Source organism: Ovis aries, chromosome 25 (assembly GCF_016772045.2).
Source record: "Ovis aries strain OAR_USU_Benz2616 breed Rambouillet chromosome 25, ARS-UI_Ramb_v3.0, whole genome shotgun sequence".
Classification (NCBI taxonomy): Eukaryota; Metazoa; Chordata; class Mammalia; order Artiodactyla; family Bovidae; genus Ovis; species Ovis aries.
This window is the reverse complement of record NC_056078.1, coordinates 24,947,543-24,961,194: the sequence shown is the minus strand read 5'-3', so window position 1 is coordinate 24,961,194 and position 13,652 is coordinate 24,947,543. Positions and strand designations below refer to the sequence as shown.

At 49.4% G+C, this 13,652-nt stretch overlaps 1 protein-coding gene across 3 annotated transcripts in view; it reads right to left on the bottom strand.

Annotated features, from left to right (window-relative positions):
• The window catches only part of HK1 (hexokinase 1), a 75,755-nt gene that overhangs the window by 4,636 nt on the left and 57,467 nt on the right, over window positions 1-13,652 (bottom strand). For all 3 annotated transcript variants that reach the window (XM_060406861.1, XM_015104404.3, XM_042240866.2), the window contains exons 11-16: window positions 12,592-12,740; window positions 12,157-12,276; window positions 10,392-10,487; window positions 8,450-8,549; window positions 3,378-3,561; window positions 1,153-1,308 (exon numbers count right to left, since the gene is read on the bottom strand). In XM_060406861.1, coding sequence (XP_060262844.1) covers window positions 1,153-1,308; window positions 3,378-3,561; window positions 8,450-8,549; window positions 10,392-10,487; window positions 12,157-12,276; window positions 12,592-12,740 — 805 coding nt within the window. The remainder of the gene's footprint in view (window positions 1-1,152; window positions 1,309-3,377; window positions 3,562-8,449; window positions 8,550-10,391; window positions 10,488-12,156; window positions 12,277-12,591; window positions 12,741-13,652) is intronic.

Sequence of the window (13,652 nt, the reverse complement as noted above, 5' to 3'; positions counted from 1 at the left end):
GGTATTTAATGCCGCTGAACTGTCCACTTCCAAGATGGTCACAATGATAAAGTTAACACTATGTGTATCTACCACAATAAAAAGGGCTTCCCCTGTGGCTCGGCTGGTAAAGAATCTGCCAGCAATGCAGGAGACCTGGGTTTGATCCCTGGGTTGGGAAGATATCCTGGAGAAGGGAACAGCTACCCACTCCAGTATTCTGGCCTGGAGAATGCCATGGACGGATGGAAGTTGTCAAGAAGTCCATGGGGTCACAAAGAGTCAGACTCGACCGAGCAACTTTCACTTCACGGTGATAAAAAAGTACTAACAAGAAATATTCACTGCTACTTTCTTCTCCTTTTCTGGCTGCTATTTTCCACACTTGGCTCATGGGTGAACTGAGAATGAAGAGAGGTGGGAAACTTGGTTCCCTATCACGGCCCCTCCCTCCCCTGAGGCTGTGAAATGCTACCACTCTGGGTGCCTCCAAGGTCGGGGCCTCGGGGCTGCTGTCTACAGCAGCAAGCACTTTACTGCGTGGGTTCTGGTGGGCAATGAGTTTCCCCTGCAGGTTATAGACCCAGGCTTGGGGGACAGTGAGGAGCAGGCCCTGGCCCAGTGCCGCTGTCATGACCATGCTAAAATGCAGGAGGCTTCTGCACAAGCGCTTCGCTGAGCACTTTCCTACTTTCTCCCACAGTTCACTGTGCAAGATGGCAATGCTGGAGATGAAATGTTCACTCCAGGTGAGAAAAACAGGAGGAAGACAGAAGCGGCTTGCTGGGACACTGTGGGTGGTGAGCCCTGCATCCCAAGCTGCCTTTCAGAGGAGAAGAGCGTGAGGTCAGACCAATGGCACCTGGCTCTTTTGGACTCAGTGCTCCTTCAATTCAAATATCTGCAACGCACCTTTCCTGTCTTGAAATGTAACCTACTTACACACAGGACGATTTCAAACAAATCAATATAACGCCCTAACATACAGAATGAATAAAAGGGAATGATTTACAGTAAAATTATGGAACTTCAACATGCAACTGCTCAGGGTATACTACTCCAGAAAAGAAGAAAACCCTCACAAACGGCCAAGATGTCCCCTAGATTGCCTACCACCCCTACCACGGCCCCCTGGCCAGGTCCACCTGTGACTTGAAGGCCCTGCCCGCTCACCTCTCGATCTGAGAGAGATACTTGGTCTGAAAGAGGCCCCGGGTCTTCAGCGGCTCAGAGATCTGCCCCCGGAAGAGGAAGCCCCTCTTGGCAAAGTCGATCAAGATGTTGCGGACAATCTCACCCAGGTACATACCGCTGATCATCTTCTCATACCTGGAACGAGAGGAGGGAGGCTGGGCATCTCTAGGAGGCCTCTGGTCTCGCAGTAACCATGGGTGCCTTCCTGTGCCTCACGGGCATCACCACCCCGCGCACCCAGCCCTGTGCTCCCTGGCAGAGGCGAAGTGCAAGACCAGGAAGGACTGAGGAATCCCCAACCCTCCCAGGATACCTACCACCAGCACTGCTTCATTGCTGGATCATCCTCTTCCTCACCCGACTCCCTGCCTCTGCCTGGTGAAATCCCACTCAAGCTCCTAGCTCTCAGTTCAACCATCACCGCTCCAAGGGGTCTATCCTCCCCACAGTTCACCTGCCTGTCTCAGCTTCCAGACACCCTCCCTTTTTCCCAACGCACGCGGGTCCTCCGCCTCTCGGCATCCCTGCAGTGAAAGCCTCGAGGGGACAGAGTGTGAGTACCTTGCTCAGTTTTGTGTCCCAGGGCCTAGCACAACACAGTGCTGCTCTCTGAAGCGCTCAATAGCTAACTGGAGAGCTCTCAAGTGGCTTAAAGGGATAGGACAACACGGAGAGTGTTTCCACTCGATTTTTGAAAGGTTTTGCCACAACCCAGGGTGCTGGTCAAGCACCCACAGAGTGACAAAGCCACACGGGCTGGAGGACCCAGGCAGCCACCGCACCCCTGGGGGCCACTTGTTTTTGGGGCTTTTAATTCCTGCCCTCTCCATGCTCAAGGGCCTCAAGAAATGACAAGGGATTTAACTGCTTCCGTGCACACACCCCATATCTCAGGGTCCCTAAGCTGGGAAGACTCCCCTGGAATCTGTATACTCCAGAAGATCTGGGGTGCTCCATAGGGGAAAAAAAAAACACAAACAAGAAATAGCACAATTATCCTCAATTCTCACCTAGTCTTTCTCATTCCATCAAGGAGACATCTCCTTGGTATGGAACAGTTTGGTGCTGATATGGCTCTATCCCCTTCCAACCCCTACAGATCTCCCTTTTAACAAAGAGGGTCTTCCTGTAGAGCGTTTGGTGGGCACAGTAGGTAAGACAGAAATAACATTCTTCTTCACTATATCCATTTTATGGTAATACTGGTTTTTCCTCCCTTATTAAACTCAGGAATACAAGCTGATTTAAAGAAAAACATGCAGCCTAGGTGGTATTTGGAAAAGATGTAAATCTTGAGGTTAGCTGGAGAATCACTTATGTTTGAGAGGTACTACCCCAGCTCTTCGTTCTGCTTCTGGGGACGTGACTTAGACCACCCTATCTTGGCTGTGGCAGAGGATGGCCTGATCCCTGGGAGCCTGAAACAAGAGATCATTTGTCTCTTTGCTGGGAAGGGGGAACACTGCCACCTTGGGGAGGGTCCCTGAAACCCAGGCTGCAAAGCTCCAAATAGCCACTAGGTGTTGCAAGAGGTCTGCTGTGGGAAGGCTAAAGGGCGGCAGGCCTCAGCCTCACCCCTGACCTGGAGCCCCCTACTCCCATCCCCACCCCCACTGGCAACATCCTAACTTCCCTTGCCCATTACCAACTGCAAGTCAAGGGTGTTCTGCGTCCACTAAACAAGTGAGCAGCCTGCTGACCAAGAGGTTTCTATTAGTCTATGGGGAGGAATCATAGAGCAACAGCAAGACCAGAATGTTCCAGAATAAACATGGTCAGTGAGAGGACTGGTGTGACCACTGCCACCCTGTACCCAGGGAAGGCACCTGGACAGAACATCAACCTGGGCCATCCTGTGCCACCTGCAGCTGCCACCCCTAAGTTCTCTGTTCTTGGGCCAAAAGAAAAGGTCAGGAGTTAACCTGAGGGACCACAGTCTCCAGGCTCTGTGCAAAGCCCCCTCCCACTAGAAACTTCCTTCACTGTAACAGGCAGGGGACTTCCCCGGCAGTCCAGTGATTAGGACTCCATGCTTTCACTGCAGGGGGCCCAGGTTCAATCCCTAGTCAGAGAACTAAGCTCCCACACGCTACATGACTCAGCCAAAAAATAGACGAACACAGGCAGAAACACAGCCACGTACCCTGCACCCCCGCCCCCCACCCGCCCACCACTGTCCTGTCTCCTCTACCAGGTGGAATTACCTTTGCTTCCCAGAGTTTAGAGAAAACTCATCCACCAGTTTGTCATAGATTGTTCTGATATCATCCAGACACCCGTTGTCCCCAAAGGCCCCCCACTCCATGTTGATACACATTTGTCCCTGGTTTCCTTCTAGCGTCTCGACGTTTTTCATTTCCTCCATGTAGCAGGCATTGCTGCCAGTCCCTGAAATACATAAAGTGGGGAATGAATGGCCATGTCTCCATGCTTGGTGGGGAGGGGGATTGCAACTAGGCCTGGCGCTCCACCGGGGCACGCTTCTGAGATGAACATTTACTTTCCCAATGTCTTCCAGAAAAATCTCAAAATATCATGGGAAAGTTAGAGTGAAAACTGCCCAGAGCATTTGATTAACTCACTTTATACCAAGGCACCAATACTAAGAGCCTCAAACGTTCACCTGTCCAAGCAGGGCTGCTGCTGCTGCTGCTGCTAAGTTGCTTCAGTCGTGTCCTACTCTGTCCAACCCCATAGACGGCACCCCATCAGGCTCCTCCGCCCAGGGGATTTTCTAGCAAGAGTACTAGAGTGGGTTGCCATTTCCTTCTCCACCAAGTAGGGCTATGCTTACTTTAATACAAGACGGTGTTAGAGCAAAGGGATGCATCTTAAAAGTGGTGGAGGTTTATGCAGCATTCAGATTGAAAGGGTATTTCTCCAATTCTCTTCCCCCACACCCCCAACACACTGGCCACAGATACAAACATACACACACACACTATATATAAAAATTGGGCTTCCCAGGGGGTAAAGAGCCTGCCTGCCAAAGCAGGAGATCAGTCAGGAAGATCCCCTGGAGAAGGGCATGGTAATCCACTCCAATATTCTTGCCTGGAGAATTCCTTGGGCAGAGAAGCCTGGCAGGCAACAGTCCATGGGGTCGCAAAGAGTAGGACACAACTGAAGCGACTTAGCACACATGCATATATTACTATTAATACGTGGAGGTGTTGTCTACTATCCAGCGACATATATCCATATATCTTATCACACTTGGTCATGGACTCTGCCTGAATAAACTCTCCTGTGTGTTCTACAATGAGGCCTCTGGTTAGTTCACCAAAGGACAGCGTCCTGAGCATGTCCAGGGTGCATTTCTAAAGCAATGGTTCCTCACCATTTTGGTATCACAGATCTCTTTGAAATTCTGATGATTCTCCTGAGAAAGGAACTTCCCTGGTGGTCCAGGGGCTAAGATTCTGTGCTCCCAATGCAGGGGGCCGGGGTCTGGGAACTGGTAGCACTAGTGGTAAAGAACCCTCCTGTCACTGCAGGAGACATAAAAGATAGGGGTTTGATCTCTGGGTCAGGAAGATCTCCTGGAGGAGGAAATGGCAACCCATTCCAGTATTCTTGCCTGGAGAATCCCATGGACAGAGGAGCTTGGCAAAGAGTCAGACACAACTGAATCAACTTAGCACATACACACTCCTGAGAAAAGGGACATCTCCCCAGGTGTACCCATACACTGTATACACATAGTCTCACAAACGGATTCCAGGGGGTCAGGAGCCTCTGATTTCCATCCCTGATGTCCCAGGACAGGGCTACTCAGAGTGTGGTCCCTTAAGGACTAGGGTTAGAACCCAAACTGTTTGCTGTTCTCATCCAGGAGGATTTAGGTCCAGATGTTGGGAGGAAGTGTTCTAAAACTTTCATAACAGTTTTAATTGCCAGATATCAAACTTGTGGTTGTTGGCTTTGTCTCAGTGAATGGATGGGAAATTTAAAAACCAACCAACCAACCAAGGAGTCCCTCACATAGATATTTTTCTATATACCTGAATCCCCTGAGGAGGTGTTAAGATGGATTTCCTGATTCAGGAGGTGAAGGATGAGTCCCAAGACCCTGCATTTCTCATACGCTCTCAGATGATGCTGATGTTGCTGGTCCATGGACCACAACAAGATTCACAAGGCCCTAGAGCACCATGGACCCATCCTGGGTGGGATGCAGAGGTAGATTGATTTTCAACATCATTAAGGGACACAAAGACACCCCTACCAACTAGACAAGTGGGCTCAGGTTGTTTTATGCCCTTTAAAGAAACTTAAGTAGAATTTGCAGATGCTTCTGACTGTATAACTATAAGCAGATAGGGTAGGGGGTCCCCGGAGAAAGACAAACAGGCATGATTTTCTTAACGTTAATGAAGCCATGTTGGCCTAATGCATTTTGTGATCTAAGTTTGGCCACAATTCTTGCTCTGCAACAGGTCTCAGTAATAATGATCTTAAGGGACAAAAGAACAGACTATTATCAGGGAAGAGAAGTAATAATAGCAAAAAAAATAAATCAGTTGTAAAGATTCCTAGTTCTGTTTCATGTTAAAGATTAGCCTGAAGCACTTTCCTGAGCTGTTTTGCAGACTTTAAACCCCCTGCAGGCACTCAACTGCCAGATCATCATGTATGGATGTGAGAGTTGGATCATAAAGAAGGCTGAGCGCCAAAGAATTAGTGCTTTTGAACTGTAGTGTTGCAGAAGACTTGAAAGTCCCTGGGACTGCAGGAAGATCAAACCAGTCAATCCTAAAGGAAATCAGTCCTGGGTATTCATTGGAGGGACTGATGCTGAAGCTGAAGCTCCAGTACTTTGGCCACCTGATGCAAAGAACTGACTCATTAGAAAAGATCCTGATGCTGGGAAAGATTGAAGGCAGGAGAAGGGGATGACAAAGGATGAGATGGCTGGATGGCATCCCTGACTCAATAGATATGGGTTTGAGCAACCTCCAAGAGAGATAATGAAGGGCAGGGAAACCTGGTGTGTTGCAGTCCAAGGGGTCGCAAAGAGTTGGACACAACTGAGCAGCTGAACTGACTGAAGAGATGGTGATGTTGACCTTTCTCACCCTTGTGACTTAAATCAAATGAAGCCTGGACTCTGTCAACCTTTGCCCCAACTCTATACTGAATTCTCCTCTGCCCAAGCCCAAGGTATTTCATGAATATGCAAGTACCCTTAGCTTAAAACTTCCCCAATTCTTCTGTTGTAGGGGACACTGCTTTGGGAAAGATCCCCAGTGTTCTCCTTCTGATCTTTGGTTTGGCTGTGTCTTTTGGCTCAATGCCCACCAAGAAGCCAACCCAGTTTGGGATTAACATGACTGGATTACTTTTGCTTTCTCAGTTCCCTTTCAACCAGAGGGTGAAATTGAGAGAAGAGGCCCAGAAATGGAAGGGGTACAAAGAAAACCAAAATATGCAAACCATACTTCTTGCTGGGGGAGTTCTGCACAGAGATCAATTGATGGCAAAGAGTGGTTTGAAGGCAGCAGAACCCCTCCTACACCTCTCCCACACCCCTGCCCTTACATCTGTGGGTCTGACTCAGGCCGGAAGCAGAGAAAGTGCTGAGTCACTCTAGCTTTGCATTTCACACCTAAGGCCATTCATAAGCAGAAAGCGGAAGGGACCAGGAGGAGAAAGCAAGCTTTGCAAAAGAAAGAAAGAAACAAAGTGCCCAAAGTCAGGCCTCAACCAATCTTCCCCTGGAGCTGCTCCTCTTCTTTGAAATCTCCACTGAAGCCAAAAGTGGATTAATAAAAGAAAAGGTCTTCCTGGCACCAGGAAGGCAGCCTTCTGGGGCCTTCTCCCAATCCCCCAGGTCTACACAGCAAGGTGCTAACCCTCTCTGCCCAGGGATGTCTGCAGCTGTTGACTAAGAAACCGGGCCTTTTCTCAGCATTCCTGAGACTAGGAGCAGGATCGGTTAAACAAATGGTTTTCTTGCAACCTAAATCAAGACGCTTCTGGAATTCTGTGCTCTCAAGGCCCAGACTCGTACTTGGATTATAAAGGAACAACCTGAAAAGCCAAAAGATAATCTTTCTGCCTATAACCAAGCAGGACTCTATGGGGCCTTCCCTGGACAGACCCTTCTCCCACACTCTCTGCTTTAGCTCCTCTCTGAAGTGCCTAGATAATACGTCCGAAGAATATTCCCTGAGTTGTGTTACAGATGCCAAAACCCCCACCAAATGGAAGATACTAGCTACTTGCTGACCTTGGGCACACAGCCCACAGGCCTGCTGGAGCCTAAGGATTGATAATGTTAACCCCTGTGACACCACCCTGCTGCCTCATCTCAACCAGTCAGAGAACTGTGCACGAGCTGATCACATTCTGGGACTCCCTCCCTCACGTGGCCTTCTTAGGGACCCCATGAACTTTAGCCCACCAGGCTCCTTTGTCCATGGGATTCTCCAGGCAAGAATCCTGGAGTGGGTTGCCATGTCCTCCTTCAGAGGATCTTCCCAACCCAGGGATCAAACCCCAGTCTCCTGAAATGCAGGTGGGTTCTTTACCGTCTGAGCCACCAGGTAAGCCCGTTAAAACGGCTTCGCTGAAACCAACTGGGGAGTTCAGACTTTTTGAGCACTGACTGTCCTGGATTCCTTGTATGGCGCCTTACAATAAATGCTGTACTTTTATCCTATGCTAATAAACAACCTCTTTTTCTATCAAAAAAAAAAAGTGGTTTTTCCTTCACCATATCCCAGTGTTGGCGGATTGGCTTTACTGGGTGAGCGGACCCAGGTTTTGGCTCAGTAACGTGCCTCCCTCTTCAGCAGCTGGCGGGCCACTGCTGCTGAAGGCCAAATGGCATCCAGACTGCCCTCTGGCCCTTCTCTGCAGTCAGGAAAAGAGTAGGCTCTGCTTCCTTCCCAGCCACAGACCTGGCCCTGCAACACCTGCCCAAGTCCCTCATGCAAGCCCTCTGAGTTGCCCTGCTGAGCAGGTCAGCTCCAGGCCCTCCCACCCTGTCCACTGGGGCCATGAGAGCCACCAGGAGCCTCATTCCCGGAGAGTTCAGTTTCTGACAGTCTGCTCATGGTCAGTGCACAGCCTCATGGGGTGAGTTTTAGGAGGGGAAACCTCTGGAGAGCCCTGCAGCCTCAGTCCACAATGCAACTCTGGAGGTGTAAGGGGACAGCACCGACAGATGTACGATGTCTCCCACCGAGCACCGAGACACTGACTCAGGGCTCCACAAAACAGGAAAACCCAGCCTTCCCTGCCGCAGAAAAAGACCTTCCAGGACACCCACCTACAATGAGTCCAACCTCGCAGCTGGGCTCCTCATAAGCACAGGTCATCATGGTGCCCACCGTGTCATTGACCACAGCCACCACGTCCAGGTCAAATTCCTTTGGAAAGAAAAAGACAAGTTTAGCTTTAGGGGAAGGACACGCACTGCCCGGCTTGAGGTCTGCAGGTTCACTCTGCTGCATGCCAGTCAGAAAGCCGCTGGTGCGTCATCTGAAACTGTTTCCTTAACAGCCTGTGAAAGGTAACGAGATGCTCCTTCACTAAGCATCTGCTATTAAAGGTGCATCTGAAGCCTGAACTCAGAAGAAAGAATGCATTCTACCCACTTCCGAGATGGCACTGAGCACTAGAGAGGCAGCCCAGAGGGCGCTGTGGGATGGGGAAAAGCTGAGGAATCATGGCCACGCAGCTCTTTGTCTTGGCAGGTAAAAATGATAGCCTTCAGAGGGCGTGACGGAAATACCAAATCCATGTCTCAGAATCTGTCCAGACAAGCAAGTACACAAAGGCACATACAAGCGTATTTTCTCCGTAACTCAGGAGAGCCAGGAGAAACAACTGGAATGCAGATCAAAGGGGACTATGGAAGGCCCGACGCAGACAAACCCTGGAATCCTGTGCAGCCAAGAAAGCGAGTGAGGTTGGCCTCTATGTAGTAACATGAAAGACTCCTGGTTTCCTATTAAATGAAAAAAAAAAAAAAAAAAAACCCAAGCAGCTGTAATATAGTATATATGGAATGACTCCCATTTTTTAAATGTGTGTATATTCGTATACACATGGAAAGTACATTGGAAGAACACTAAAAGTTTGTGAAATGGGCAAAATGAGTCATCAGATTTCTTTTCAATGAAATATTAACTGTCGTTTAGCATATTCCTCTAGGAACAACCGGCTCCTCTTCATGCCTATTCATTTCAGCTTTTCTAACTGCCTGTGTATTTATCTGCTCTTCTGAACCAGAGAGACTTGAATGGACTTTTTTCTTTAACTTCTTACTGATTCCCTCATTAACTAAGGAGCTAATTTTTTATTTTACATTTTGTCAACGTCCTCCAGCCAAAGACCATACCCATAGAAACGCACCCACGGTAGATAAAGCTGGGCTTCCTGGCTGGTTGGCTGCAACACAGGCAAACACATCCCATGGCGTGACTCAGAATGTGTTAGAAAGCACAAGTCTAGGATTTGAGCCTGTGCTGGTGGTTTTAGGGAGGGTGTCAAGAAGTGGGGTTTGGCTCTGGACTGGGTGCTGTCAGGAGGCAGGGCCATCTCCGAGTGTGTGCCAAGTTCTGCTGTGATGACGGAGTGCTTCTTTCTCACCTGATTCCATCACTGTCGCAGGGGGGCTGTGACGGCAGCTGTGCCCCGCAACAGTGCCAGGCTGTGCCCCACAGTCAGGAGCTGATTTTCCCTTTTTCAAGCTAGAGGAGAGCCATGATTTTACATTTCTTAAACTATCCCTTAATAACACAAAACTGTTCTGATATTTTATTGCCATTGGGTGGGGGGAATGTTGGTACCCTTGTCGCATACTTCTGTATCGACTGAATTCTGTACAACAAACAAGTACAACCTTTTTTTTTTTTGGTGGTACAGAGTGACTGGTGGGATCTTAGTTCTGCAACCAGGTATCAAACCTGTGCCCCCTGCAGTGGAACTGTGGAGTCCTAACCACTGGGTCACCAGAGAATTCCCAATCAAGTACAATTTTTATAATCTGAAGAAAGGAGCAGTTCAGTGGTTAAGACTCTGAGCTTAGTGCTCGCTTCGGCAGCACATATGCTAAAAAAGACTCTGAGCTTACAATGCAAGGGCCGAGGGTTCGATTCCTGCTTGGGGAAATAAGATTCCACATGCTGTGTGGTGCAGCCAAAAAATCAAAACATAACCTGAAAAAAAGTAGTAAGGATTTTTTAAAACATCCTTTTAATAGTTACCTCTCTCCTTTTTATCGCCTCCCTCAGTAAGGTTGCTACGTCGTGCCCCACGCAGTCGGTTGCCTTAAAACCTTTGGTCCAGGTGATTAAGATACCCTGCAACAAGAAGGGCCCCGCAGAGTCTCGTGTCATTAATCCTTCCAGGCAGAACACAAAATGCCACTCCCTCCTTCCAGAGTAAACACCTGCTAAGACAGCACAGTGAGATGACGCTGGAACATCGGAGGCACAACGAGTAGAATATGAAGAGTCCTCCCAGGCCTGCCCCCTTCTCACAGTTCTCACAGTGGTCTGGTTTATAAGCGCCACTTCACAAATGGAGACTCTAAAGGAGATCAGCCCTGGGATTTCTTTGGAAGGAATGATGCTAAAGCTGAAACTCCAGTACTTTGGCCACCTCACACGAAGAGGTGACTCATTGGAAAAGACTCTGATGCTGGGAGGGATTGGGAGCAGGAGGAGAAGGGGACAACAGAGGATGAGATGGCTGGATGGCATCATGGACTCGATGGACGTGAGTCTGGGTGAACTCCGGGAGTTGGTGATGGACAGGGAGGCCTGGCGTGCTGAGATTCATGGGGTCGCAAAGAGTCGGACACGACTGAGTGACTGAACTGAACTGGGCATAGAAAGTTAATGGTGCTGCCCGTGGTGTCACCAACTAGTTCCCCTGAAGAACAGTTTGCCAAAAACAGAAGTGGAGAAATGCAAACTTTTAGTAACTCTGTTACTACCTAAAGTCAACTTTAGGCTTGATTGGACTGTAGTTTATATGCTTGCTAGCTGTGTACTCACTATGATGACGGTACAAGTGAACTGCTTTTAAAAACCACCAGACCTTTAAAAAAACACCCTTAAAAACTGCCAGAAACAAGTTTACATGGATCCACCTGTTGAGATTTCAAAGCCTTTAAGAGGGAAAAAGCCCTAAGTCAGCACTGTGACTGGATTAACTGGCTTCAGAGGCAGGTGGCCCTACCCAGCGTCTCAACTGCTGCCAGTCATACGCTGCAAACCCTGGCCTAAGACCTATGTCATGCGATGCCAGCACCACGGCTTCCTCCCTGGCCATACCCCTACCTGGGAAAACACGGGCACCCGCAACAACAGGACGGGGCCTGCCTGCACAACTCTGAACAGTCAGCTCCTTTCACACAGACTGTCCCCCTGCCCCACCAGGACCCCTAAGCGTGGCGCTGGAGCTGCTGGTCTAAGGGCTGGGATGCTCCACTAGACTGGGGGCTCCCTGAGGACAGGAACTGCCTGCCTAGTGTTCTCAGTCCTCAGCAGGTGCTCAAGCCCTGACCTTGAACCCTGTGTCATTCCATCTACTGAATAAACATTTATTAAGCGTCTTTTCTGCTAGCACATTGGGCTAGGGCCTGTGGGGAATACAAATCCTTGGCTCAAGGGTCAAATGACGTTGAAGAAAAGAATGACACAGAAGAACACTAAAAACTGGGTAAAAAGTGCTACAACCAGGCAACATGAGAACAGGGAACACTAAGGAGGGTGAGATTCTTTTTGCCTGGAGGCCCAGAAGGCTTCCCAGAAGAGGTACATGCTTTAAATGATAAAAGAAGAATAGAGTCTGAAGATGTTTTGGAGGGTGTGGCGTAAGAGCTGGGTCAACCCTCTGTGACAGCTAAATTGTCCAGAATCGAGGGGTGACACAGTCTGGAGGAGGCTTCAAGGGCTGACCCACACTGGCCAACAGTCGGTCAGTGCTGCCCAATGTCTGAGGCCTGGAAAGAAAGAGACTCACCGCATCTAAGCTCGTCTGCTTGCAGGGAAACGAAAATGTGAAGCCCAGAGGCATTTTAGGGCCCTTGATGCCCATGTAGTCCAGGAAGTCAGAGATGCAGGAAACGATGTGGTCAAACAGCTTTAGAAGAAAAGAAGGGATTACTCATGCACCTCTGGGTTCACACCCTCAGTGCGCGCGCGCGCGCGCACACACACACAGACACACAGACACACACACAATGACACAGGCAGAGCAAGCTGCCCTCCCTCGGATCTTCAGAGGGGCCTGAGCATCCTCAGCCCAGGCGGGCTGAATGTACCTGACACTTCTGGGCTGCACGGACCCAGCTGCACTGCAGCACGTATCACATGGAGGCTCTGGGGCCCAGCAATGCCACTGGCCACGTATGTGACGCACACGTGCCTTGGCGAGGGAAAAGCAACACTATCTTACCTCCTCCCCAGTGCCCTGCATGATTTCAATGGGAATGGCATAGATCTTATTGTGCATTTCCACCGATCTCTTTTTCCCACTACGGATTTTCACCAGCAGGACGCGGAAATTCGTTCCTCCAAGATCCAGGGCCAAGAAGTCACCATTCTCTGTTGTAGTCAAGAACATCAAGAAGGTCAAGAAGAGTGAATTTCACCTCCTGGCAGCCAGTAAGTCCAAGACTTCAAACTTTCAAGGGAGGAAACCCCATATTAAACAGAGGGGAGAAACCGTTAAGTCTTTTCTCAGCATACAGCCCAGGCTCAGAGAGGTGGGCACAAACTCATGACCACCACAGTCTCCAAGTCACACCAGAAGACAAAAGGCCCCATGGATGAACCAACAGGACCAGCAAGGTCACAGTACAGGTTGGATGCTGAGCTCCAATGTGCCTGGATGTAAAACTCCCCAGGCCTCTGCGGGCCTCTCACACTCTCCACCTAGGAAGGAGGCGCTGGGTGTGTCCTTCTTCTGCCTTACTGTGTTTAACAAAGGACCTACAAGCAATCTCAGTGCTTCAGAATCTGCCCAGCTCTGTTCTTTAAACAATACTTTCTAATTCAGAGTCAGGGCTGTGGTTTTAAAGACAGCACCTGCCTGGGAGTCCAGACCAGGGGAGGTCAGCTGCCTCAAGTCTCACATGCAGCAAGCAAGTCGGTGGTAAAAATGGAAGAGAGGGACTTCACTGGTGGTCCAGTGGCTAACACTTCACTTTCTAATGCAGGGGATGTGAGTTCAATTCCTGGTTGGGGAGCTAAGATTCCACATCCCTCATGGTCAAAAACACAAAACAGAAAACAGAAGCAACACTGTAACAAATTCAATAGACACTTTAGAAATGGTCTATATAAAAATAGAAGAGATATCTTTGAGAGGTTTGAGTGAGTTTCTAACTCTTGCCAAAATAATGCCACCCGTCCCAGTGTCAATGTATCCCCTAGAGAAGACAACCTCCCGGCAGCCCCGCAGTGACTCGGCCGCTGGGATGAGAAGCGGGAGGCACGTGTGAGCCCCCAGCTCAG